The 24,839-nt window shown below is 48.7% G+C and overlaps 9 protein-coding genes across 9 annotated transcripts; 4 read left to right on the top strand and 5 right to left on the bottom strand.

The window, feature by feature from the left end:
- Positions 1-435: 435 nt before the first annotated feature.
- Positions 436-4,248, bottom strand: FIESC28_06851 (uncharacterized protein; the record flags this gene model as incomplete). The annotated part of the gene is made up of 3 exons (XM_031160993.1): positions 436-693; positions 745-4,071; positions 4,135-4,248. 3 exons carry the CDS (start codon positions 4,246-4,248, stop codon positions 436-438), a joined length of 3,699 nt encoding a protein of 1,232 aa, XP_031014973.1.
- A 779-nt stretch (positions 4,249-5,027) lies between these two features.
- FIESC28_06850 (uncharacterized protein) lies at positions 5,028-5,852 on the bottom strand (the record flags this gene model as incomplete). The annotated part of the gene is made up of 3 exons (XM_031160992.1): positions 5,028-5,373; positions 5,423-5,753; positions 5,825-5,852. 3 exons carry the CDS (start codon positions 5,850-5,852, stop codon positions 5,028-5,030), a joined length of 705 nt encoding a protein of 234 aa, XP_031014972.1.
- A 352-nt stretch (positions 5,853-6,204) lies between these two features.
- On the top strand, positions 6,205-7,725 carry FIESC28_06849 (uncharacterized protein; the record flags this gene model as incomplete). Its single annotated transcript, XM_031160991.1, has 3 exons — positions 6,205-6,570; positions 6,622-6,829; positions 6,878-7,725. 3 exons carry the CDS (start codon positions 6,205-6,207, stop codon positions 7,723-7,725), a joined length of 1,422 nt encoding a protein of 473 aa, XP_031014971.1.
- Positions 7,726-8,675: 950 nt separating this feature from the next.
- On the top strand, positions 8,676-10,101 carry FIESC28_06848 (uncharacterized protein; the record flags this gene model as incomplete). The annotated part of the gene is made up of 2 exons (XM_031160990.1): positions 8,676-8,869; positions 8,919-10,101. 2 exons carry the CDS (start codon positions 8,676-8,678, stop codon positions 10,099-10,101), a joined length of 1,377 nt encoding a protein of 458 aa, XP_031014970.1.
- Positions 10,102-10,465: 364 nt separating this feature from the next.
- Positions 10,466-12,043, bottom strand: FIESC28_06847 (uncharacterized protein; the record flags this gene model as incomplete). Its single annotated transcript, XM_031160989.1, has 4 exons — positions 10,466-10,499; positions 10,559-11,381; positions 11,435-11,707; positions 11,758-12,043. The coding sequence occupies 4 exons, from the start codon at positions 12,041-12,043 to the stop codon at positions 10,466-10,468; spliced, it is 1,416 nt and encodes a 471-aa protein (XP_031014969.1).
- Positions 12,044-17,566: 5,523 nt separating this feature from the next.
- FIESC28_06846 (uncharacterized protein) lies at positions 17,567-19,580 on the top strand (the record flags this gene model as incomplete). Its single annotated transcript, XM_031160988.1, has 2 exons — positions 17,567-17,833; positions 18,219-19,580. 2 exons carry the CDS (start codon positions 17,567-17,569, stop codon positions 19,578-19,580), a joined length of 1,629 nt encoding a protein of 542 aa, XP_031014968.1.
- A 1,017-nt stretch (positions 19,581-20,597) lies between these two features.
- FIESC28_06845 (uncharacterized protein) lies at positions 20,598-21,454 on the bottom strand (the record flags this gene model as incomplete). Its single annotated transcript, XM_031160987.1, has 2 exons — positions 20,598-21,166; positions 21,217-21,454. The coding sequence occupies 2 exons, from the start codon at positions 21,452-21,454 to the stop codon at positions 20,598-20,600; spliced, it is 807 nt and encodes a 268-aa protein (XP_031014967.1).
- A 434-nt stretch (positions 21,455-21,888) lies between these two features.
- On the top strand, positions 21,889-22,819 carry FIESC28_06844 (uncharacterized protein; the record flags this gene model as incomplete). The annotated part of the gene is made up of 2 exons (XM_031160986.1): positions 21,889-21,992; positions 22,054-22,819. The coding sequence occupies 2 exons, from the start codon at positions 21,889-21,891 to the stop codon at positions 22,817-22,819; spliced, it is 870 nt and encodes a 289-aa protein (XP_031014966.1).
- Positions 22,820-22,905: 86 nt separating this feature from the next.
- On the bottom strand, positions 22,906-23,721 carry FIESC28_06843 (uncharacterized protein; the record flags this gene model as incomplete). Its single annotated transcript, XM_031160985.1, has 1 exon — positions 22,906-23,721. The coding sequence occupies one exon, from the start codon at positions 23,719-23,721 to the stop codon at positions 22,906-22,908; it is 816 nt and encodes a 271-aa protein (XP_031014965.1).
- Between the last annotated feature and the right edge of the window lie 1,118 nt (positions 23,722-24,839).

The following is a 24,839-nucleotide window of genomic DNA, read 5'->3' as shown; positions in this document are numbered from 1 at the left end:
GAATGGCATGCAAAGTAAGTGAGTGAAAGCTCAATTTTCTATATTAATTTGGGATACGTAAACCATCAAAACCGCATCCCAGCAACCCGACAATCTAATGGTAGGATGAGTGATGGCCCATGTCCTCCGATGCCATGGTTAAAGAAAGCAAAGCAAAGTCAAACTCCAAAAAGGTTCCCGTACTCCGTACAATACAATCAGTCGACTTGCAAGAAAGTGGTGGCGTGTAGGCCAGGGACCGGAATCCTTGATGTTGACCCTCGCAAGCATCGTGAACGTTCGCCATCGTTACTTCCTCCTTCGTTAGCACATAAAGATGTTGAGCCGCGCAATCAGTGAAGATCAGTTGGCTTCATGTTGTAATAAAGGATTAACCGCGCAATCAGTGAAGGTTAGTTGGTTCAGAATTGTCTTGGGTATTTGCCCTCGTTGACCTTAGTTCAGTTCTGTGCATAGTACTGCTAGGATAGCCATGAAGCTTTCCTCATCCTCACGATCCTTGGCTTCTCGCAGGTTTTTCAACAGATCAGTCAAACCCAAGTCGGCGGATGGGTCGAGCCCTTGCTCTTGTATACGCTTTGTGACCTCTGCGTACTTGCTTTGCATTTCGCTTTGCATTTCGCTTTGCATTTCGCTTTCGGGTTCGGCATGAGATTCGATGGATCGGGATCGTACGGGCATCTTGCCCAGTGCCTGTGATTCGTTAGTTATCTTTCGGCAATATCGTCTTGAATGTCCCATTACCTTGGATGAGAGACCGGTAGCCTCTGACTCCGGGAGAGCAGCATCGGTGGGTTCTTCATAGTCCTCAAGCTCTGCATCTTCATCTTCGGGCCAAGAGAGACCAGACTGAAAGATCTCCGTAGCGCCTTGGAGCAACTCATCCCCTACTTCTTCGCCGTTCCACGCGAGATCTTCAAGACTCTGCTCGGGAATGTCCTTGGGTTTGTGTGTCTTGTCATAGACTTCCTTTGGAAGGTCAATGTCCATGATTATTTCCTTCAGCTTGGGATAGACAGAGGAATCGTAGTCTGACTTAAGGTAGTTTTCAGTGCGTGGTTCAATCAACATGTTATTCTCGCCATCCCCATTGAGGCGGTCTTTGAGACTGACTGGCTGGACAGGCCAGCCTGAGAACATTCCCTTGCCGTGTTCGCGATGACCAATAGCGAATTTTAGTCCATCATGTTTAGCAAGGGCAATCGGTAGTCCAAGGATAGACTTATACTTCTCTTTGAGTTGCTTTTTCTGCTCGTAGTGAACATCGCTGCGGTCGAGGATGCATTTCGCAATGCATGTTTGGAAAATACACTCAAGTAAAATAGTCTCAGTTGTGTCATACGTCGGCCAGAAGCGATTGCAGGCCTTTCTCATGCTTGTAAGCCTCTCGATAGCTAGACGAAATGCGAGGTTCCAACTCCAGGTCTCAGGAAAGCTCTCTGGGTGAGCAAAAAATGGACACCCGTCGTCACCTCTGGGTAAGCTCACCCCAAAGAAGTCTATGATTTCCTCGGCGACTCTTCGAACTCGAGCCAGGTCATCCTCTGGCCAGTTAGTAAGACGACCAGAAGATCTCATGAAGTTGAGATGAGTATCAAGACGCTCGATCGAACGTTGAAGCCCAGGGTGTGGCCGACCTGAGATGACAGGGGCAATATCGAAATCGAACTCTTCTTGTGTGACGCCTTTCAGGCTTTTTTGAGTACGACTGTACGTGGTGAAGCCGAATGTCAACCGGATGATTCGCAGGCGTTTGGAAATCTTGATCATTTTGGTCTCGAGACTATCGAGCTCTATCCTGGCTTCGGGACCGTGGATTTCGTCCTGATATTTGTGCTCCAGCCGAGCCCGTTCCTGTGTAAACCAGCATACCATGGCCAAGAAAGCCGGGATTTGGATCTGCTTTGCGAAGTTTAAGCACTGAAGGGTGAGGCTGATGTTTTGTGGACAGTGGATTCGGTATCCGTTCTCAGTGAGCCAAACTGGGAATGTTGCATCAATGCTGACCCTGTCATGTTGTACTCGTGATGCCGAAAGGCCTGGGGATAACGAGTACATGTTACCCGAATATCGATCCCTCCACGCAGAGCCGCTTGGGATATTTGCCTTGGCAGCCTCGTCGCTACTTGGCCATGCCGCCTCGATACTTCGCATGCACTCTGCAAGATTCAAAGCACTCTCAGCCTCAGTAATCGTATCCTGACTCTTCAACCTCTCGTGTCGCAAACTGCTCTTGAGATTTATCATGATGCATTGCCTCACATGGTTGTTGATGGGACGCTGAAGGAGGATAGTGTTGCAGGACTGGCATACGCGTTGTGAGTTGAAACTACTCACTACAAGCAAATTGCAGATGAAAGATTTACCACAGCGCGAGCAAGGATGGCTCTGGATGGCAGACATTTCAGGCGTACATAAACATGCTGAGGGAGGCTTCTCTTGGTCTCGAATGGCTTGGTTGACCTGATCAGCAACTTCTGCCCCGCGAGTCCATGCTTTAAGAATGTCGGCCTCTGTCAGCCAAGTATCACAGATAGCCTGCTCAACAGCTAAACACCAGGCACGGTCTGTAGATCGAATGATAAGTAAGGGCAGTTCCAGGTCGTGGTCGTCATGAAGCTTTTGCGCCAGTCGGTCACCAGGCTTGATGCTGGTGCAGAATGTTGCATAGCGAGGATCTATACGCAGAAGATTGGATCCATCGAATAGTTTCCGACCGTAGCCCTTTTCGGTGCGAAGCCGGCCCCCATACTTCTCCAGTAAGTTTGTCCAAATGTTGTAGGCTGCAGCGGTATCGAGCATAGCATGGTTCATAATGGAAGCAGAGTATAGTCGAAGAAGCCGTTCAGCTCTTTGAAGTGATTCTCTTTCTGATTGACTAATCAGTAGATCCTCCTCACTTGGCAACACTGATTCAAACGTAGGAGGTTGGCCTGGTCCTGGTGACTGCTTGATGATAGACATGGTGAAACCGCCATAAGAATCGTTTTTGACAAACTGATACCTATCGGATAGTTCGGGGATAGGGGCTGAATCTTGAAGTAGCCGAGGACCAGCACTTCTGGTTTCACTCTGGAGCTTGTAGGTGGTAGGATGTAAGAAATACTGTTGAACGCTGAAGCGATTCTCTCGAAGCCAGTTCTCCTTAGCTCCAGGGTTGGCCTTTGTGAACCATGGAGTTTGACAGATGATACGCTTCTGGGGCAACTCCTTATGACGACAGGCAATTAACAACAACCGAGCTTGTCGAGTGCTAGTTTTGAAATTTGCAACAGGCTTTGTAACGTCGTCCAGATTGCCCTCCCAACGGTTGATGATCTCAACCATTGCGTTGCACAGAATATTCGCTTCTTGTTGTGTATATTCTCCCTGTGAAACCCTCGCCACCATGAGCACATCAGCTCGTGTTGGATCTCTGGCCATCATGCTCCATTGATCGGTATCCCGTACAGGAAAGTTACTTCCCCGTCGGTCTTTCTTCCGGTAAGGCTCAACCTGAGGCTGAAAGTTGTGCTTCTTGGGTAGACTGAGAAGGACGTCGAGTGACCGTCGAATGCCATCGGTTCGCGGCGAAACCAGATCATTCCCAAGTTCGACGGTCATGCCTTGGAATGCCATCTGAACTTTGTCCCGGTTGAATGTCTCATAGTTTTGGAATACCATCGGATTGGACCTAGGGGAGATTTCCTCCTCCAGATCTTCAGGATAAGGAACATAAGCGTCAAAGTCGACGTCGGCCGAAGAAACTTGGCCACGCCAGGGGACAGCGGAAGAGGGCTTAGGTCTCTTCGCCGGACGACTTGAAGGTCCGGCTTCAGGTTCATCTGACTCAAGGTCTGGTGGGTCAGAGAGATCAATTGTGACTTGGGGTCGCTTGGCTGGTAGACGACTGCTACGACGCAAGGAAATTGGGCGAGAGGTTTCAGTAGCATGGGAAGAAGTGGCGCCTCCAGTCGTTCCAACTGAATCGCCTCGCGATGAGAACGCTCTGGACGTAGCTCTTGATGTTACCCGTCGACCAGCACGTCTCTGAGCAGGAGCTATGAGTCGTCCAGACCTAGTCACTCTGGGCTGTGTGAAGCAAGGATATCAGCATATGCTCGAAGGCCATATATTCAAGGTAATAACACATACAGCGTCAGAAGACATATCGATATCTTCGTCATCATTACTAAAGGACTTTTTCCCTCCTGGTTTCTTACCAGGTGGCTCACGGTCGTGGCCTCCGGGTTTGTCGCTCGCGGCCATGTTCGCGATAGCGAAGAGATTGAAGATTCGATAGTTTGATGAAGATCTATAAGCTGAGAGTGCTTTCTCTGGGCCTAGGGAAGGTGTTTGGGGGGAATGGGTTGTTGTAGAGGAAAGGGATGGAGGGGAGTGACGAAGAGAGGAAGAGTAAAAAAGAGAAATGATTAGGAATTTCTCTTAGTGAGATCAAAAAAGTTACAGTCTGTAAAAGTTTATGTTTGCAGTGCATGGCACTGCCAGGTTATCTACCTAGATATTGTAAGGATAAGAGATTGTTTGACAGTGACAGGGCACTGATGGCAAATGCAGTAACATTAGCTACAACGATTACCTAGTGAATAAGTCTTTAGAGTGTAAACAAACAGGCTTGTATTGACTCTCTTCACTAGCTACTGCTGCGCTGTTTTCTTCACTGGGAGAATAGCATCGATATGCGTATATGAATCTCTAGATGGCTTCACCAGGAGGTTTTTCAGGAGATCACGCTAACATAAACCACGAATTACGAGTGAACGCTATTAGTATCAAAGACTCATAAGCTCAGCTTTTCTCTCTATTATTGAGTTGATTCAGAAATCCGACCTAAAGTATTACGGAAGTGTTGCAGAAAGCATTCCCTCCACTCTTCACTCATAGTTACAGTTCGTTTCTAGTCTTCCCATTCATCAAAATCCCTGGCCCCAAAACGGGTTCTCTCTAGCGTAAGCTCCTTATAGTAGTGGTTGAAGACACAGATGAGTCAAAACGCAATGTGCGATCGTAACTGAAGAATCGGCCACTTAAAGCTCATCGGTACCTTTCTTCTGGCCAGTCCCAAAGTTGTATCTCACAATGTCAGGGAGAGGATCATCGTCATCAAGATCCATTTCAATCACAACATTCTGAGGATCGGTACGTTGGGACTCGGTACGCTGGGACTCGGTACGCTGGGATTCAGTTTGCTGGGAATCATCGGTCACCCCAGGAATATCCTGGTTGTCAGGAATAGTCTGGCTGCGAGATCCGGAGTCTTCTTCAGGGTCTTCGCCCGAATCCATGTCGGTGAGGGTTTCTTCAGCTTCGAAGCGCTTGTGCATTTCATCGATCTGGGCTTGGTGAAGCTCATCCATTGTCATCCCGGCGTCTCTAACGCATAGTATTAGTAGAGGTCAAGTTTTGGTGATAGGTATCCTACAGTTTCTTCTGGATTTCGCGATCGATTCGAGTTTGATCGCGACGAGCCCTGTTCAGCATCTTGTTGGCATCACGGAGGCATGTAGTGATACCCTCCCTCGCTTTGTCAGTGAGATCCTGGCGTGCAGAGATCTCAGTAAAGAGACGGACAGCCTCCAGAGCATGCTCTACATAGTAGTCAGAAGCAGTGGAAAGAAGCAGATGCATTCCGGCCTGGTGAAATCGGCCAAGACGAGGTTCCTGGAGTAGATCACGCGCCTTGGCCTCCGCGGCGTCGTTGTTGCCATCGCGCCAGATTCTCCAAGCCTCTTTGTAGCGCAGCTCAAACATAGCTATTATATCAAATTAGACACATGCTATAGGTACTTAACTGTGGACATTAGTCCAAAGACCTCAAACTTACCTGCGAGTGGATTGCGCTCCTCAGCCATGGTGTAGACGATGGCGGATAGATAGTCGGAAGAATGGAAGGAAGAGAAGAGGAGTCTTGGAGTGTGGCGATGAAAACGGTTGATGCCACTATTTCGTGATGCGATCCTAGGGAGATTGTAAAGAGAGAAAGTTTTGTCAAGAAGACGGCATCAGCCAACCAAAGAAAATCAACGGTCGAGGCCGATAGACCAGCAAGAGGCAGGCATCCATTGTCCGCTGGCAGGCACTGGCAGGAAAGAGGATTGTGCACACAATGTAAATCAAACGATATTAGAAAACAAATAAATATATGTTTGTATGACTACCCAGTACCTATTCTACAATCTATTATTTCCCAAGAGCTATAGGCACATGGATGGGTTCGGGGTTCACACATTCCGCTTTGTGACTGATGATGGCGACTCCAAGTTCGTCAAGTTCCACTGGAAGTCCAAGCAGGGTAAAGCCAGCCTGGTCTGGGATGAGGCGCAGCACTTAGCTGGAAAGAATCCCGATTACCACCGAAAGGATCTCTGGGACGCTATCGAGTCCGGTAACGGCCCTGAGTGGGAGCTCAATGCTCAGATCTTTGACGAAGACCAGGCCCTCTCTTTTGGCTTCGATGTTCTGGATGCTACCAAGATTGTTCCCGAAGAGTTGGTTCCTCTTCAACCTCTTGGTGTTATGAAACTGGATGCGAACCCAGTCAACTACTTCGCCGAGACTGAGCAGATTATGGTGAGTAGACACGTATTAAACAGACCAAGATAAGTTGACTAACTTGAGCAGTTCCAACCTGGACACATTGTTCGTGGTATCGACTTCACCAACGACCCTCTGCTGCAGGGACGTATCTTCTCTTACCTTGATACTCAACTCAACCGTCACGGCGGTCCCAACTTTGAGCAACTTCCTATCAACCGTCCCCTGTCTCCTATTCACAACAATAACCGGGATGGAGCTGGCCAGAACTTCATCCACAAGAACACTGCTGCCTGTAAGTTCATCGCCAGTGAATTTATATATGTCGGACTAACTCTTACAGACACTCCCAACACTCTGAACAATGGCTACCCAGCTCAGGCAAACCAGACCCAGGGCAAGGGCTTCTTCACTGCCCCAGGCCGCAAGGTTTCTGGGAACCTCGTCCGTGCCAGATCTTCCACCTTCTCTGACCACTGGAGCCAACCACGTCTCTTCTACAACTCTTTGACAAAGGCTGAGCAGCAGTTCCTCATCAACGCCATTCGTTTCGAGACAAGTCAGCTCAAGTCGGAAACTGTCAAGAAGAACGTTCTCTTCCAGCTGAACAAGATCAGCCACGACATTGCTGTCAGAGTTGGAAAGGCTCTGGGTATGGAGGCCCCTGAAGCTGACGACAAGTACTACCACGACAACACCACAGCTGGAATCTCCAACTTTGGGACCAAGCTGCCTAGCATTGCGACTCTGTCCGTTGGTGTCCTTGCTTCCATCAACTCGGATAACTCCATTCAGCAGGCCAAGGCTATCAAGAAGGCTCTTGGTGAAGAGAAGGTGACAGTGTCAATCGTGGGCGAGGTTCTCGGAGACGATGTCGAAGTTACCTACAGCGCTGCAACTGCCGCTCAGTTCGACGGTATTGTCGTTGCCGGTGGTACCGAGTCTCTTTTCAACGGTACCGGAAAGTCAACTCTCTTTCCTCCTGGTCGTCCTACCCAGCTTATTGTGGATGGTTACCACTGGGGCAAGCCTGTTGGATTCATCGGAGGCGCAAAGGCGGCTGCTCAGGCTGCCAGAGTTGGCACTGGAAAGGGCGTCTACCTCTCCAAGGACGTTGATTCTCTTGTCGAGGACTTGAAGGATGGTTTGGCTACCTTTAAGTTCACTGACCGATTCCCTCTTGACAACTAGGTATGTAAGATTCAGTGTAGGACATAGTAGTTATCTTTTCACAAGTACATAATTCAAGTTTGTTAAACATGTCGTTTACTATTATGTCTCACTGTGATACTTTTTCACATACACCTATGAGTGTACAGGATCTGCACGTTGCTTTGCTCTACAGCTTCTCATACAGAGTTACCTAAATGAATGTTGAAATAAAACTTTATGAAAGAGGGTCCAAGATCGTCAATTTAAATATTCTCAACCAAATAAGCTGGTATTGGTCTTTGTTAATAACCAGAGAGCCCTGTTATTCGTTGAACGTTATACAACATTGGTTACCCGAGACCAGATACAAGGGAATCTCAGCTCATCATGACACATCCTCTGTGCTCTCATCTAATAATTTCGGAACCCCAAATTCAGATAAACAATTACCCCTGTATTTATCATCTGATATTGTGTTTCTCGTCAGGAACAAGACTTCCGCCTTGAGTTGTTGACGACCTCGAGACTCATCATGATTGGATCAAAAACTTCCGCCTGACTCTGGCACATGGACTGAACCTGACCCCTACCGCTATCGTCCCGCCCGGTCCCCCGTTGAGATCCATTAGATCTTATCTATGGAACTTCCCAGGGTCAATGTCATTATCTGCCTGCTCCCCCACAATCCGCATCCTTCATTCATTCACTACGAGTCACGTTCTTGTTCTATTCACTGTGACTCGCGACGACGTATAATCAGACGAGCACATAAACCACGCGATACAAAAGTCTCATTCATCAACACTTGATAGGCCGGACTGCGCGGGAGCTCTTCAACCTGCGCGCACGCGCTCCCTTGATGGCTCAACAGTCTTGAAGAAGCTATACATACATCTGGCTCGCAGCCACATTGAACGATAAGACAATTGAGTCAACGGTTGACTTATCAGTACGAACGACCGATATCGCAACGACTATACGCAGCCATCATGGACCGCGTGCGAAAGGCCCTGGGTCGTCAACACTCGTCAACCTCAACGTCCGAATATGAGCCTCTTACAGGCAACGAGGAAGCCACTCCCCTAGAGGGCTCAACCCAACTCGAAGGCCAACATGAACTACCCTTCTCATGGGCCGAGTATAGTATCTTCGCCCTATTGGGCGTTGCCATGCTCTGGGCTTGGTGAGCTCTTCAATCTATTGTGACATGCACCGTAGTTAACGCGTTCTAGGAACATGTTCCTCGCCGCAGCTCCGTACTTTACAGCTCGCTTCGCCGGTGATGCTTGGATCCAGGCCAACTTCCAATCTGCGATCCTGACTGTCTCTACTGTTACCAACCTCGGTGCCATGCTTGTCCTTACCAGTATCCAGTACTCAGCGTCGTACCCCTTCCGAATCAACCTGGCACTCATTATCAACGTTATCACTTTTGGCCTCCTGACAGCCTCCACTGTCATCGGCCTCAGCGCATCGCCTACCGTCTATCTCGCATTTCTACTTGCTACAGTAGCTGCTGCTGCTTGGGCTGCAGGTCTTATCCAGAATGGCGCATTTGCTTTTGCGGCCAGTTTCGGACGCCCAGAGTACATGCAGGCAATTATGGCAGGACAAGGCATCGCTGGTGTGCTACCTCCTCTCGCGCAAGTCTTCACTGTTCTAGTCTTCCCTCCAGACAAGGACAACGCATCGACCGGAGCATCCGCAGAAGACGGCCAAACATCAGCATTCGTCTACTTCCTCACCGCTGTAATTGTATCGGTAATTGCCCTGGTATCTTTCATCCCATTGGTCCGCCGCCACAATCACATTATTGAGAACCGCATGGTTGAGCAAATGAACGAGTCCATGCATAGCATCGAGGAGGCCGAACGCGCCGCTCGCAAGGTTACATCCCTTTGGCGGCTGTTTACCAAGCTTCACTGGCTTGCTATTGGTGTGGCCCTCACTTTCACCGCAACTATGTTTATGCCCGTTTTCACAGCAAAGATCCATTCTGTAAAGGAGACCTCTGGCGCCATTTATCAGCCTGCAGCATTTATCCCCCTTGGGTTTTTCTTCTGGAACCTGGGCGATTTGGGTGGACGTATAGCCACCATACTACCTTTCTCCCTGCGACACCGCCCCTTTGCCCTTTTTGTTCTCGCAGTTATTCGCTTTGGTTGGTTGCCCCTTTATCTACTTTGTAACATCGATGGCCGTGGCGCCACTGTTTCCAGCGACTTCTTTTACCTCTTTATTGTTCAGTTAATATTTGGCCTCACCAACGGGTGGCTTGGTTCTAGTTTCATGATGGCATCGGGTGAGTGGGTGGACGAGGGCGAACGTGAGGCTGCGGGCGGCTTTATGGGATTATGCCTTGTCGCAGGATTATCTGTTGGTAGTCTTTTGAGTTTTACAGTGGCAGACATCTAGACTGGGTTACACGAGCCTGCATTAGATATGGAGTTTGGGGGCGTTTTTATATGAATCGTCATTTGACAACCGATAGAGTCTGAACATTTAGCTACTGTACTGTAATCCTATGCCCTGAGTGTTGGATGCAGCCAATCATGAATACATGTCACATATCAAACCGGGGATTGTACCCTTAGAATAATCTATATCCAACCAACGCCGCGTCCCTTGACTGATGCAACCAACCATGCCCGTACCCATGCCATGCTATGCGAACCCTCCGTCTCTGAGATGCACCGATGCAACCATATAATGCAAAAAATAGAAAGAACACTGCAATTCCTGATCGCAGATTTGCGCGAGGCATCTCCGGGATGCCTGCTTATGCTTTTTTTGACAGCCATTTCAGTAGATTCCTGCAGCATGTTAGCATGGATGACGAGGTTGACATCTGGATGCAACGTGTAAGACTTACGGAGGCTCATTCCGAAATGGGCAGACTTCGGTCCTTGGCTTATCCTTCCTGTCGGGCTTGAGTAGTCCCGTGAGCTTGACAGGGCTACTTGTCATCCAGTGCACGAGAGCTTGCTTGGTCATGACCTCGATAGGGAAATGTGTTGCCTTATTGGGATGAGAACCTTTGGCCTTGATGCCAATGATTCTCACTGATTGATCCTGTCGACGGCTCCACTCGAGAAGACATTTGGTGGGAGGATGGTAGTACTGGCCGTTACACATGATCCAGTCAGCAGTGTAGCAACCCGACTCGATTAGGTCCTTCTCGGCCGAAGTCCATCGTTTGAACTTGATGTCGGTATCCTTTAGATCGAAGTCGCCAAGCCTGACACGAAGTCTTTGTTCGGGAGGTACATCGGGTCCTAGGTTCATCTGGACGAAACACGTACAATCGCGGACAGTCATGGCCAGACTGAACATGGGGTCGTTCTTTTCGGCGTATAGCGGACCTTTGGTATCCGCAAGATTCTGAAGCCACCTAAGATCACGAATAACCTGGTGGTCGGCCGTCTTCGCAAGTAGTTCCCGCACCATTGGGTCATTGCACTTGGAAGCAAGCTTGGGAGCGAAACGAAACGGTGAACTGATCTCAGGGGGAGCGCCAGGGTTGGCAAGCGTGAGAGGACAAGGCTTCTGCTCTGGCGTATGTCTTGAAGGGCTCGGATCCCGAATATAGTTGAATAGTTCCATGGCACATTGTCGACACCGTATAGCGCCCTGAGGAGCACTTGGCGATTGATTCAACCACTTTGGCTTGAATTCGATAAGTTTGCTGTTAGGGTCTAGCGGCAGTCAGTAAGTATGCAAACATTGAATGATGCTAAAATTAACCCACCAGAGATACGCATGTCTTCGACAAGAAGACCCCAGTTAGATTCAGACACGAAGGAGCCCCTGAACTTCTCCTTGCGCTGATGATCAGTTGACCGTAGATATGCGTTTAGCTGAGAGATAATATTCGTGTTACGTAGGACGACAAGCTGTTGTTGAATGGCGTGAGTTTTGAGAAATGGCGTGATTTGCTTTGCGTAGAATTCTTGCTGTTTTAAATAATTGAATCTGGCGGGCTGGCCACTTGCAGGGGCTTTGGCAACACGAAGAAGCCAACCTGATATACATCAGCACACATTGTTAACACAAACGAAAGAGGAAGCATACCTTTGAACTCTTTGGCCTTGATATTTCCTTCTGGAATGCCCAGCTCGAAGACAACGTTGGCAGCACCTTCGCCAATCATCTTTATAGGACGAGTTCCCATTGGTAGTCTCTTTAGAGTTTCACGAGACCACGACAAAGGAAGAGCACTTCCATTGAGCATAATTGACATTTCGACGACATCCTGGGCAGTTGGCCATATATGATCATCTTCTGATGAGGAGAAGCAAAGATCTGGGTCGGTATCAGTTGGCGTAAGCTGCCCATCAGACAGAGATGGAGTCGACATGGTGGTGGTTGTTGTTGGAGACCGGGATTGTGCAGATAGTCTGCAAGGCACGTCAAGCCACTTATGTCGCGCGTTCTGCGGTGGGGAATTGGTATGGAGGATGTTGTGAGAGGAGGGTTGGATCTCAAATGGAGATGATGAGAGACGAGATTCGACAAGAGATGAATGGGGAGCAGATATGAGTGATATGTATAAGAAGAGTAAGAGTAAGAGGAGGGAGTAGAGGAGGGGCGTGTGAATATGTATAAGATGGACACCGGACTAGAAGGTAGTCTAAAGTAAGGCAAGGCAGGTAGCTCGGAATTGCTGCTGGCTGAGAGGGCAAGAACCAGGAACCGGATCACAGACTCGCACTTGCAGTTGCAGTTGCAGTTGCGCCAGTGTTGGAACTGCAAGCCTGCCTGTTAATGACGGTCACGCTCTGTAATGCGCCTGCATCTGCATCTGCATCGCTGTTTTTCCCCTTCCGGCCGTATTGTTGTAGTGAATACCTCGAGTTGCCTTGTTTGTCGCCGATATAAGTGTAACAACAAAAGAGCCACTCAAATCCTCTGGACTTGATTGTGCAAGACTCGAGAAGGACAAAGTCAGAACAAAAACTGACTTGTTTCCCAAGTCAGGTTCGTTTAAACCTTCTCGGACAAAGCCTAACAAGGCAACACGGCTGTTTCAGTCGCCTTGTATACCATGCAAATGCGCGAGATGATAAGCTCAGCCGAGCTGGACTGGACTGGGCTGAATAGCGAGTTCGATAATACAATAAGGACGATGTATGTATGAGATGTGATGGCTCAGGTTACACAGAAATAGAAGCCGGGCCAACGTCATGTATGTATGTACGGCCCAGGACTGAATTGACAATGGATGGCGTGGGTGGAAAGGGGTGCGGTTGGACAAAGATCGAGTAGGGTATGTCTGGGGTTTATGCTGTAGCTGTCAGACTGAGGTGTCTTTCCTTGTCTTTCCTGTTCCTATCAGAACGACATCACCATGCTGATGATTTGTGGTAGGCCAAGAGTTGGATGGACGGAAATAATGAATGAGCCGACTTTTGATATGGAGTTGGCAATGGATCAGGATGTCTACCCAATGACATTAGGTATGATATGACGAATCTGTTGAAGCCCTTTCTCCTCTTTCAATCAATTCTATTATGAAAGAACCGCCGTTGGCATGGTTCTTGTTGGCATCCGCCTCTCCACACCGGGACAAGACCATCTACAGTACAACCAAGGTTAAGTACGATCGATCAAGCAGGAAAGTGGATTTGGCCGGCGGCACAACTGAGACCCAATAACCGAATGCCGAATAGAGAAGAAAAAGCAACGACAAGACAAAATAAATTAAGAATCAGCAAGAAAACCCCGCGAGAGAGACACGACACGAAGAAGGGAATAGAATAGAAACTAAAGGGAAAAAACAAAGGGTCTTTTGGTCGCCAGCGGCGGTGCAAGTGGGCGCTCGCCCACCGTCGAGGTAACTAAACAGCCTTGGTGTCGCCTAAAAAAAAAAGAGCCCAGGCCTTGGAGGTCGACGATCCAATCATCCAATTCGATCTGATGGTGACGCACAGGTTTTTAGGGCCCCTCCATTCTGAACCGGACCCGGACTAGAGTGAGCGCCAATGCCAGTCATCTTCTCTGGCAGCAACCATGACCACCTTCTTCAAGCCAATTATCGCTCGCCATTCCATCAGAGCCAAGCCATTGATTCAGTCCCTTTCGCACCGCCTGCATCTTTCTTCTGCATCTGCGCATGCACCTGCACCCGGTGAGAGGGGGAGAGTCCAAGCCCAGGGGACCTTGTGAGGGGACTTCGTGGCGCCGCATGGCCCATCTTTCTCTCCTCCGGACTAACTCACAGTAGACCTTGCGATATTTCAACGCCGAGGTTTTCGATGAGGCCTGCCAGCATCAATGAAAGAATGAATGCATGGCATAATATGACCGCACATTTGACTCGACTCGATCAACGGCGCCTGGACCATTCTATGATCTATCCCTGCAATTCAGGGCTGTCATGACTACGGTAGCGGCCAAACAAGGAACACACGTCCAGATACTGTCCATTTTAGTCAAAGTGGGATCGTACTCTTTCTCAACCCCAGCCGCACAAGACCACGATGTGCGCTCTAGTCACAGTGCACGGTACAGAGCAGGCCCAGCACTCCAGGTCCCTTGCACCCTGACCCTGGTTGCCCGTGAATAGAAGCAGTGAAACCCTGGACTTCCATTCGCACGAGCACTGACAGCAGCGCTGACAAGGTCTTCGAACAGCACAGAACAAATGGAGATTTCCCAGCAGCGTGGCATATCAATAACTACGCTGAGCCGCCGCCACAGATTACTATGACTCAAAATGCGCTGTTCAGGCCTCCGTCTTCGCAACTCGTAGTTACTGGCTCATGCCCCTGAACGGTTTTGGGGCTCAAGCCGCACGAGATCATCCAGCTTGTCGGTCTCGCCGGCGTATGATGTCACCCAAGCCGGCGGTGATGCACTCTCACCCCAGATTGTGAGCTGTCGTTGGCGGTTAAGAAATTGTTTCAAGACACTGCTGGTGACGATCACGGGACCCTGGGCATGCAGAATGACTGCATTCCTCTCCTTCTGCTGTGTTTCTTCTCAGCCGTGTCGCGAATGAGCGTCTGTCTCCGAGAGCAATGCCGGGCTACTGGGATCATCCAACGTGGAGTCTACTAGCGCATACCCTAAGGGATCGCCTAACGTTTCAATCCACGCTGCTTAACTTGCACGTGGAGATCAAACATGTTCATTGCTAGACCTCTGATCCTATCACAGGCTTTAAAGAAACGAGTCTCGCCAAGATGCAGACAGAGACCTCAAAGCGCTGCAGAAAAGCCTTGCAATTGGACCTCGTGACTTGCCCGACCGCAAGTGTTTTGACGCAAAGACGGGATGATTCTGATTCAGTATGTCGGCGTGTTTCAATTCAGGCATCCAATGATCTCACCCATCTACAAATACGGAGGGAACGCATCGGAGATTATTTTGAATGTGGAGGTTGGGGTCGCACAAAGGCCTCAGCTTGTGAAACCCCAAGGATGCAATACCGGCTATCTCAGTTCCTGAGTTACAGCACCTCCATAGCTAAGTGCCATTTTGAGCTGGTTGACACAAGAACAACCAATATACATCCTGGTCAACTGTCAGGTGGTGAGATTTATCGTCTCACCAAGCTGGTGCCTTACATGTCCGTTTACAGACGAGCCGTTGTGGTCTGCTAATTCGCCAAGATAGTGCGGGGAGCGGAGAAGGAACTCTTCTCGAAGTGGGAAAGAAGATAACGCGAGAGACATTCAGATATGTGCTTCAGCCACTTGTGACAGCTACCAGGACCAATTGCTTCGATCAGCATCACGATCTTGATGGCAGTCGCAGACTCGAAGATATGCGGACGCACAAAAAGGCAAAGATAAGCATCTCACCAATTGAAGCAAACATCAAATGATACTGAACCCCTCATTTTGGTGAAGAGGAATGCTTGGTTGGAGGTTTGAGACATTCTCGACAGATTCGTTTCGAGAATTTCCAAGCTGCTCCTAGCTTGCGAGCATCCATCGCGGGGTAAAGTTTGTTTGCTGCTTGTACAGCATTGCGCATGATCAGATCACGCATACAGCCTACAGACAGCAAAGGTCCTTGATGGCTATTCATCTCTCAGCATGCATTGCAGATGCAAATGTACTCCATGCCACTCTTTTCTACCACTTCCGGCCCTACCCGGTCTTTCTCTTATCGGACACTGGCCGTTGGTGGGAAGTGCTTGCATGGAGATCAAAGTGCGAGACAAAGTGAGGAGATGTCGGCCTCAAGGTCGGTGACCGGCCGGAGAAGCCCGGGATGAGCCGTTGGTCCGTGGCTTCGCTTGAAGAAACAGGATGCAACGGACGAACGCTTTAGGCGATACCCTAAGGCACAGTATTACCAGAAGGAGATATCTCTGAGCTTTATAAGGTTCTTGGGTCAGTAAGATGCTCTCTTCCCCAGAAAATATGGACGAAATCGAACCACCTGATGCAGAAATCATTCCACGAGGCAATGGCGCTCTGGCTTTATCATAATCAAGGGTGCAATCATCTGATACTGATGACGCCTCTTTGAGGGAAGGATGCGAGGAAGGAAAAGTTCTTTGCTGCACGTTCGCATCAAGAACACGGGGTTGCAGGGAACTTGGGATTGTCACGAATTATACAAAGTTGGCGCATCTGCACGTTTCTCATGATGGTCGTGTAAATTCGACCCAAGCCAACCCAACCTGCCAGTTTGATGCTGCGTCCCCGCATAACGCATTGCGTCTCTGGGGTCTAGACTGAAACGTCGTCTTGCTTTATGAGTTATATTGTTATGTATTAACACTATAATCTTCTTTATTCGCATTACATCGTACACTGAAATTCGTCTACGGAGATCACGCGACTTCCCCGGCATTGATTTTGTCATTGTGGACCTTGTACTCAGTCGATCAACTCTCTACCTCCGGACTTCGGGCACGGGGGTACGGACGAGTCTTGTCCTCTCTGATTCACAGGCCAGACAGCTCAGACCATCTGAAACCTTCGACCTACAGTAGTCTCGAATGCTCCTGCATTAACAACTCACAACCTATGCTACGCATATAGACTCCCTCCATTAATATCGCACATACACCTACGCACCAAAGGTTGGATCTCACCGCCAGAATATTTTTATAAACAAGACCCCGGCCACCTACATATTTTCATCACAACTAAACTGCCTGATTTATTGCACATTTTCGCTCACTCTTCATCCCCCCGTACGGCCGGTCCATAATAGAATCCCGGGTTGAAACGGTCCATGTTTTTCTCCCACAGCCGATTAACGAACCAACCAGATCGCGCTCAATTCTCGGTTGTTTTACCGTCGCGCTTCAGCTCCTCCAGGACCAGGCTCAGGCGTCTCAGAGCCTTTTTTTCAGTGGTGTTGTTCTCGTTACCCACTATAAATCCCTCCCTTGGACACCAGTCAAATTCGCTGTTTTAAGCCCTGAGAGGGAAAAAATTGTTGCAGTGCTGGTCCGAGCTCTCCACTTCCGACCTCAGTTCTCCCAATCATCCTTGAGCTGTTTGGCCGGGGAATCTTGTAGCGTCATCCCCACGATCCGCACTCTTGGGAAATCCTATCCTCTTCTATCCTATCCTACCTAAACCAGCCGTCTTGATTCTTTTTCTCCTCTCTTACCATCATCACCAAATTTCCTTTAATCCTGTTACGTCGTCCATTGTCGAGCCCGTCACTCTCGACAATTCCTCCTACGCGTCCCTACTTCTCTTAATCACCTATCGACGTCGACACCTTCCGACCGACGACACCCGAGACTTTCCTACATTCGCTCGCTCACTCGTTTTTTCGCCTCCGAGCTCCGACAAGCACGCGCCTCATTTCGAGCTCCCGCCCGCTTCGAGCTTTCGTCATAGCCGCCGATTTCAACGGCACCTTTTTGCTTCCTCCATGACCGTGAGAAGGTGAACGCCATTTCAACATGGCCTTCAACTTTAACTGGTCGCCGCTAACAGCGGATGCCGACTTCTATGCTCGAGCGCGCGACCTCTTGACCAAGGCTCTCAATAAGAGTCCGAAGCCGCCCATCATCGTCGATGATATTCTGGTCAGCGAGTTCAATCTCGGAACTGTTCCTCCTGATCTGGAAATTCTGGAAATTGGTGACCTTGCAGAGGATCGATTCCGGGGCATCTTCAAAATGACTTATTCTGGTGATGCTTTCCTGACACTCAAAACAAGAGTTCAAGTAAGTTTACACTTTTTCAATTGCTTTACAATACTCTTTCACAGCCAACCTGAACTTTCCCTCGTCACATATACCTTTTTGAAGCTTTCCGAAGCTCCAGAGGGAATTACAGCATTGTCCCTATGTCTTGGCAATTCGCAGTGCGGAGATTGTGACGCGAATGTCTACCAAGCTCCCATCACATCAACAACTTCCTATCTTCCTTCTCCTCAAGTTCGACATGCCTGTTGAAACATTGCATTATACCGATGCAACATCGTTTGATTAGGACAATGCATTCAAAACCCCTCCTACCCCCTGCTGTAACATATTTACGTCTTTGGCGCCCGCACCTATGATTTCATTCATGCAATCCTCTTAGTGCAACCACTAACAGTTAACCCAGGCAAATCCCTTGAACACATACCTATACTCTAAACCGACATTCACATCTCCTCAACCATTAGCTGCCGCTTCTGGACTGACCATTCCACTCTCGATCACATTGTCGGATTTCAAGCTTTCGGCGTTTATCATCCTTGTCTTTTCGAAGCAAAAAGGTCTTACCCTCGTCTTCCGAAATGACCCACTCGAATCCCTCAAGGTATCTTCTACCTTCGACTCGATACAATTCGTACGCGACTATTTGCAACGAACCATTGAGCAGCAATTGCGGAACTTGATGATGGACGAGCTGCCAGCAATTATTCACAGACTATCCCTTCAGCTATGGTGTCCTGATCAAGCGAACAAGGGCACCGAAACTCCTACAGAAACAGAAGACGAGACAGGCGTAGACCCTCTGGCTAGCCCACCATTGGATCCAGTAGACGCCAATGGAAACCTTCTGGACCCTAATGCTATTTCTGAACTTACATTGAACGGGAGCGGCGAAGTTCAGTCACTCTTTTCTCAGAAGAATCTGTTGCGACTTGCCGCCTTGACTGACTCACACCGCACGTTATCCCTCTTCACTCCTGGCATTCGTGATGTCGTCTTCCGGGCGTGGACAGGCTATGGCGATCGATCGGAAACATCAACGCCTCTAGCTTCAACACCTAGTCTCACCAAGACAATGTCATTTCATGCAGGCAATTCGACAACATACACCTTTTCGGATACTGCAAGCAATGCCCACGGATCACTACCGTCTCGCCCCTCGCTTGTCAGTATGAATTCTGGAACGAATGGACGAGCTCTTGGGGCTGGACGATCACGAGCAGGACGAAAGAAGAAGACACGCGTAGTAAACTTGAGGCGCACCAAGTCTGAAGCAGCTACTCCTGAGGAAGGAAGTGAAGTCTCAGACACAGCATCTCTCGACAACCCTCTATCCGACCCTATCGTTGAGGAGTCCATTCCTGAAGAAACCGAATCGTCTGTCATCGCTGAGGCGGCCACCCCTAGTAAGGTTCGCTTCAGAAACGGGGAAGAGGCAGGTCGTCCTCCTGTTATGGCCAACTTACAAAATGCTCAACAAGTTGGTTCTCCGCTCAAGCAGGCGGTTCAATCCCCTGATCGCCAAGAATATACATCTATCGCCGCTGCCACTTCTGGATTTAAATCCGAGAAGGGCAAGCCTCCGGGCATGGAAAACCAAAGCGTTAGCTCGGAGAATTCTTCCGTCATCCTTGAACAGGCGTGGATCATGAAGATGGCTGGCGAGATTGCCAAGCGCGTCTACGACGAGAAGAACAGACAACGCAGCCCCTGGGACGAGGAGCGTGAAGATGCCCCGCCACCAGCATACGAGGCTGCTACTCGATAACAGTGCACTGTTAAGTCAGTCATAAATATTGGTATCACATTAGAAGCCAAGGGCACATCCGCCTTTAGCCTAATGGTATACTATCACAGATCGCCCAAAGTAGGGCATACAAAACCATCCCACTCGCTCAAATCTCATCTTTTTCATTCTTTTTAAAATGGCGCTGGAGTTTGGAAAGCTTTCGGCCATGGATACGGCCTGAACAAGTCTATTTTTTATGTTGTGATTTTCCCGGCGTTACAAGAAGCAGGCATCAAGGGAAAACGGTGTGTCCGGTTGTGGTTACGGTATTTCGGAGTGCTGGTTCTGTCGTTCAGCCATCTATTTCTACGTCACGACACAGTTGTCTGTTTGAAGTGGTCGATAGACCCCAGGAGGGTGACTCATGACAATGTCATAGGAGTCTTTATCAATGTTTTATAAAAAGGTTGGCGAGACAGACCGGGTAAGGACGATCAAGTGGATCGTCGCGATATCTGCTAGGTATCATGGGAATAGGCTTGAAGGAATAGGCTATCATGGGTTTGCGGAGCACCCTTATAGTACTCTAGAGAAAAACTCCAATTCACAATGATGAACAAGATATGGACCATTTTAAAAGTGATTTGTTCTGATCATCTATTCATAAGCTGTTAGGTGTCTTTGATCTAACGTCGGCTAGCTATCGGGAGGAATTGCCCTTGACAATATGCCTTCATATTCTCGACCAAGACTGATTATCCTCGGCCACACTTCCACAACTTGCCTCGCCTTTCTTGGCTCAGCGCTTCTCGGCATGTTTGTCACTATATCAGAGCCAATACGCTTCAAATCGTTGACTGGTGCCGAGTTTGTGTCCAGCGGTTCTGTAATAACCAACGAGGCATCATAGCATGTCGTATATCGTACTCGAGACACAAGAATGCCCTTTGCATCCCGACAAGTGTTGATATTTGGTGCTCGGAAGCGCGCATCGCGCGTGATAGATGAAGCTCATTTTTTTTGTTTAGGTTTCTTGGGCTTTACTTGGCCAGCACTCTATGACTTGGCAGCGGCAGCGGCAGCCTGGTTTTCCCCCTTGAGCTTAGCAAGCAGGTCCTCTTTGGCCTTAAGCTCAGCGAGGATCTTCTTAGCCATATCCTCAGCTTGCGCTTGTGCCTCTGCTAGCTTGCGTATTTCAGCTGCCTCCGTCTCGAGACTGAATGGTTGTCCAGGTCGATTATGCGCTGGTATCATTGCCGAGTGTTCCCAAACTTCGTTGTTGTCCGTCGGGAAAGGTGGTGGTGCGCGTGTTTTGCCCTTGCCCTTACCGCCGCTAGGCTTCCATCCTTTCGGTACAGCGCCTTGGGTAAGGAGGTTGTAGAAGACTTCGTAAGGTTCGTTGAAGAGCTGTTCTTCGTAAGACCAAGACCGGATCTCTCCGTTAGAAGCGATCATAGCTTGCTTCTCTTCTTCGTTCCGGCCGTATGGATGTAGACGGAGGTAATGGTATAATGTTTGGGGCTTCTCCCCCGAATCGTTGACATAATAGAGCTTGATCGTGATGTCGAACTCTCCCCAGCCCGTTTCTTCGACTATGAAAGGCTTTCCAGGTTCACCCTCCACCACTATTTTTTGTCAGCATCAGTTTGCGCAAAGGTGTGCAGCGGTCCCATACTTCGCACATAGTTCGGGATAGATTCGTGAAGCTTGAATTGCACTCGGCGCAGCCAGTATGTGATATCAGTGTCATCGAGACCTTTCACAAAAACCTGCCAGGAATGCGTGTGGTTATCAGGTATTCCTGCCGGTCGCGGATTCGTCTCGGAGAATGGTTTCGCTGTACTTCCTACGATAAAAGGTCGGCGAACCTGCGTAAGTTTCACGCGTTTCCCTAATTGATTTTGAGGCGCCATTTTGTTTAGGTGAGTGTTTTCGCTATTCGGGTTGGATGATGCATCGGCGCATCTAGATCAGAATAATATCGATGGTGCGGTTGTGAAGTGTGATGGTTAAAGATCCAAGTAGAAACATCTATAGTCAGCCTCGTAGACCAAATGTTTTGCGCCCCAGTGGCGCGACCAATAATCGTAGCGCAGCCACAAATTCATGCAGCCTTGACAGGTACCGATGATGATTTCATTGATTTTGCTCTCCCATCGAAAGCTCCAATGCCACGCCGGTACTTGTACTAGATACTCAATTGTCACGTCACAACTTTTATTTCTTAATCTTCTTTTGTTCTGAAAAGCTATTCTCTGAGAGTGATTTGTTTCAATTGCACCAACATCGCTAAAGAGACTCTGAAGCTCCAAGCTCTCTAAGATCGCACCACTTTTATACCACCACCATGTCAGCTTCAAAGAAGCTTGTTGTTTGTGGAGGAACAGGCTTTCTGGGCTCGCGTATTTGTAAATATGCTGTAGCTCGAGGCTGGGATGTGACATCTATCAGGTAAAGCTCACAAATACATTAATGTCTACAAGACAAGAACAGGAACTCACACATTATACAGCCGCTCGGGTGACCCTCGGTGGGATACTATCAGTGCTTCTCCTTCACCTCCGCCTTGGGCGCACAAAGTGAGCTGGGAGCGTGGTGATATCCTTCGCCCAGCTACATATGCACCGCTACTTAATGGTGCCGATTTCGTTGTTCACAGCATGGGTATCCTTCTGGAGGCTGATTACAAGGGTGCTATTTCTGGCAAGGAGTCACCCATTGCTGGTCTTCAAAAAGCCTTCGCTCCCGTCAAGGATCGTGGCGTGGATCCTCTAGCTAGAGGACAAGGCGAGGACATTAACCCCCCGAACCCTAAGGATCAGTTCACATACGAGATTATGAATCGCGACAGCGCAGTCACGCTGGCTAAGCATGCCGTTGCAGCCAAGGTCAACTCTTTCTGCTATATTTCTGCTGCAGCTGGCGCTCCCGTTCTTCCTCAGCGCTACATCACAACCAAGCGAGAGGCCGAAATCACCATTGCCAACAAGTTCCCAGAGCTTAGAAGCCTCTTCGTCCGTCCTTCTTTCTTGTTCGATAGCTCACGTCCAATTACAATGCCCCTGGCTGCCATGGTAGGCGTTGGCACTGCCTTCAACGGGTTGACAGGTAATTACTTCAAGAACTTCATTGGCGCCGCCGGTGTCAAGCCCCTGAAGGTTGAGAATGTCGCCGAGGCGGTTGTTGAGGCACTGAGCGACGAGAGTGTCAAGGGAGCTATTGAGGTGCCACAGATTGAGGAGCTCGCAAGCAAGGCTTGGAGAAAAACTATGTTGTAGATGGTTCTGATGATTATGTATTAAAAGCAAAACGCTAGACTGAATAATACCCGAATGAACCCAAGACGTTAACGATATTTCCTTTCTCAAATCATTGTTCCTCGTTCGAAGCTGTCCCTGATCTCCGCGGTGTATTTGTTGTAGAACCTGGACAGCTTTTGGTTGAACTGCTTGTTCTTCTCGTTGATGTATGTGACGTCGCCATCGTCTCCGTTCTGTGCCATTCTTTCCTTTCTCTTCTTTAGTCGTTGTTCCTCTGCTCTCTGAAGGTCCGCCACCAAGCGGTCGACAGCTGCCTTGTCTGGCTTGTTCTGGGCGAATGTCGTGGAATCGGCAGTTGAGTAGAAAGAACCGTCCTTGTCCACCGCGATAAGCTCGCCATCCTCAGTCTCAACAATATCCAATCCGCCGGATGCTGCTGCCTTTTCGATCATGGCCTGCTTATCCTTCTCGTATTGATCCATGTTCATATCAATGTTCTTGAGCTGTCGCTTGTATATCTTATTCGCTTCTTGTGTATGGTCGGCGAAGGCGTTGTTGTCGCGACGAGCCGACTTCTTCTTGAGTCGCTTGTCCCATTTCTCACTTTCGTCGACGGTCCAATCCCACGCGCGCTTTCGCTCGAAATCGCCGCCGGCTTCTTCGACATCCGCCTTGAGGAGTTTGTGAGACGCGATCGCGTGCTTGCGATGTATGGCGGTGAGTTGGCTGGGATCTGTGGCTAATCTTTGCGATTCAAGGGTCGCCTCTTGTAGGTTTTTCTCTGATGACGTTTTTGCTCGAGCCTGAAGTGCCTTGAAACGAGCCATGCGGTCTTGTGCTTTTGATGCATTATCGGCGGTGGTTTGTTGAGTCTCCGTCTTTTCGACGGGGGATTCCTTCGTTGGTGTACCTGGAGCCATGATGTGCTGTGATATGTTGTGTTATTGTTGTTTGGGCTTGCTGGTTTGGTTGAAGGAGTAAAGTGGTGCCGAGAGTCTAATAGACTGTGGTTTGTGGGGGGATTTCTATGTGGGTCTGAAAAGACAAAGAAGATCGTAGGGACTGGCTTGAGGGAACCAGGTGGGGGCATAGAGACTTCTTTATACAACCCAAGAAGTTGAAGGTTTATTAAGAAGCCACCTTCCAGATGTTTCACTTACCTACATATATGAGAGAGTCTATTATTATCAAACCTAAAAGAAGAAGAAAAGAAAAAGAAGAAAAGGGAGAGGGTCTAAGACATAAAATTATTTGGCTTTCTTATGCTAACTTAGATGAGGACTTAGGCTACTTTATATGTATAGGGAGCCTGAACCCGAGAGGACAAATTTTATATTGCCCATATCCTTATTAGACGATCTATGGAATGTTAAACACTTAGATCACAGTACCATTATTCGTCATCAACTTCTGCTTATACTCACTGCTTCCGATAGAATAGTAGCTTGCCTGTGACTCGAAATTCAAGATTTCAAGAAGTCAGGTGTAAAAGTTATACTCCCAGGTGTACCAGGTTTTCTGCTACAACGAGGAGATACGAAAAGGGATACTCAACAAAACAACACATTTATAAAGGTTGTATATCGTGACTCATGAAGTTAACATCACAATGGGTACCGAAGAAAAAGCATATTTCTTCCAAGGTGTTGGCAGTCAACCTCTTCACCATCATCACAAGAACAGCACAACAAGATAGCGTCAGTCAAAACAACAACAACCCTTGTTCAAAACAGTGGTCCAGCCGTCGACAGGTTGTCGATAGGGGAGTTTTGAGTCCGTGAAGTACGACGGAGAGATTCGGTGTTGATTCATAGTGTGTGGTTGCTGTGCGTTCATGAATAGAATTCTGTTGGTCCTACTTGGCCTTCGATAGGCAGCTTCAATGAGAGAAGACAACCGAGGCTTGTCCTTTCTCAATTTTCAAGAAATAGAGGTATTTGGCCACAGTAACTATCCAGTTGAAAACACTGCCCAGAATAGTGCATGAATATGTTGACAGCATAGGTTGACTAGCTGGGAACTGCTTCTTTTTTTATCT

Source organism: Fusarium coffeatum (assembly GCF_003316985.1).
Source record: "Fusarium coffeatum strain FIESC_28 chromosome Unknown BRIP53273_contig_146, whole genome shotgun sequence".
Taxonomy (NCBI): domain Eukaryota; kingdom Fungi; phylum Ascomycota; class Sordariomycetes; order Hypocreales; family Nectriaceae; genus Fusarium; species Fusarium coffeatum.
This window is presented reverse-complemented; position numbering and strand designations above follow the sequence as displayed.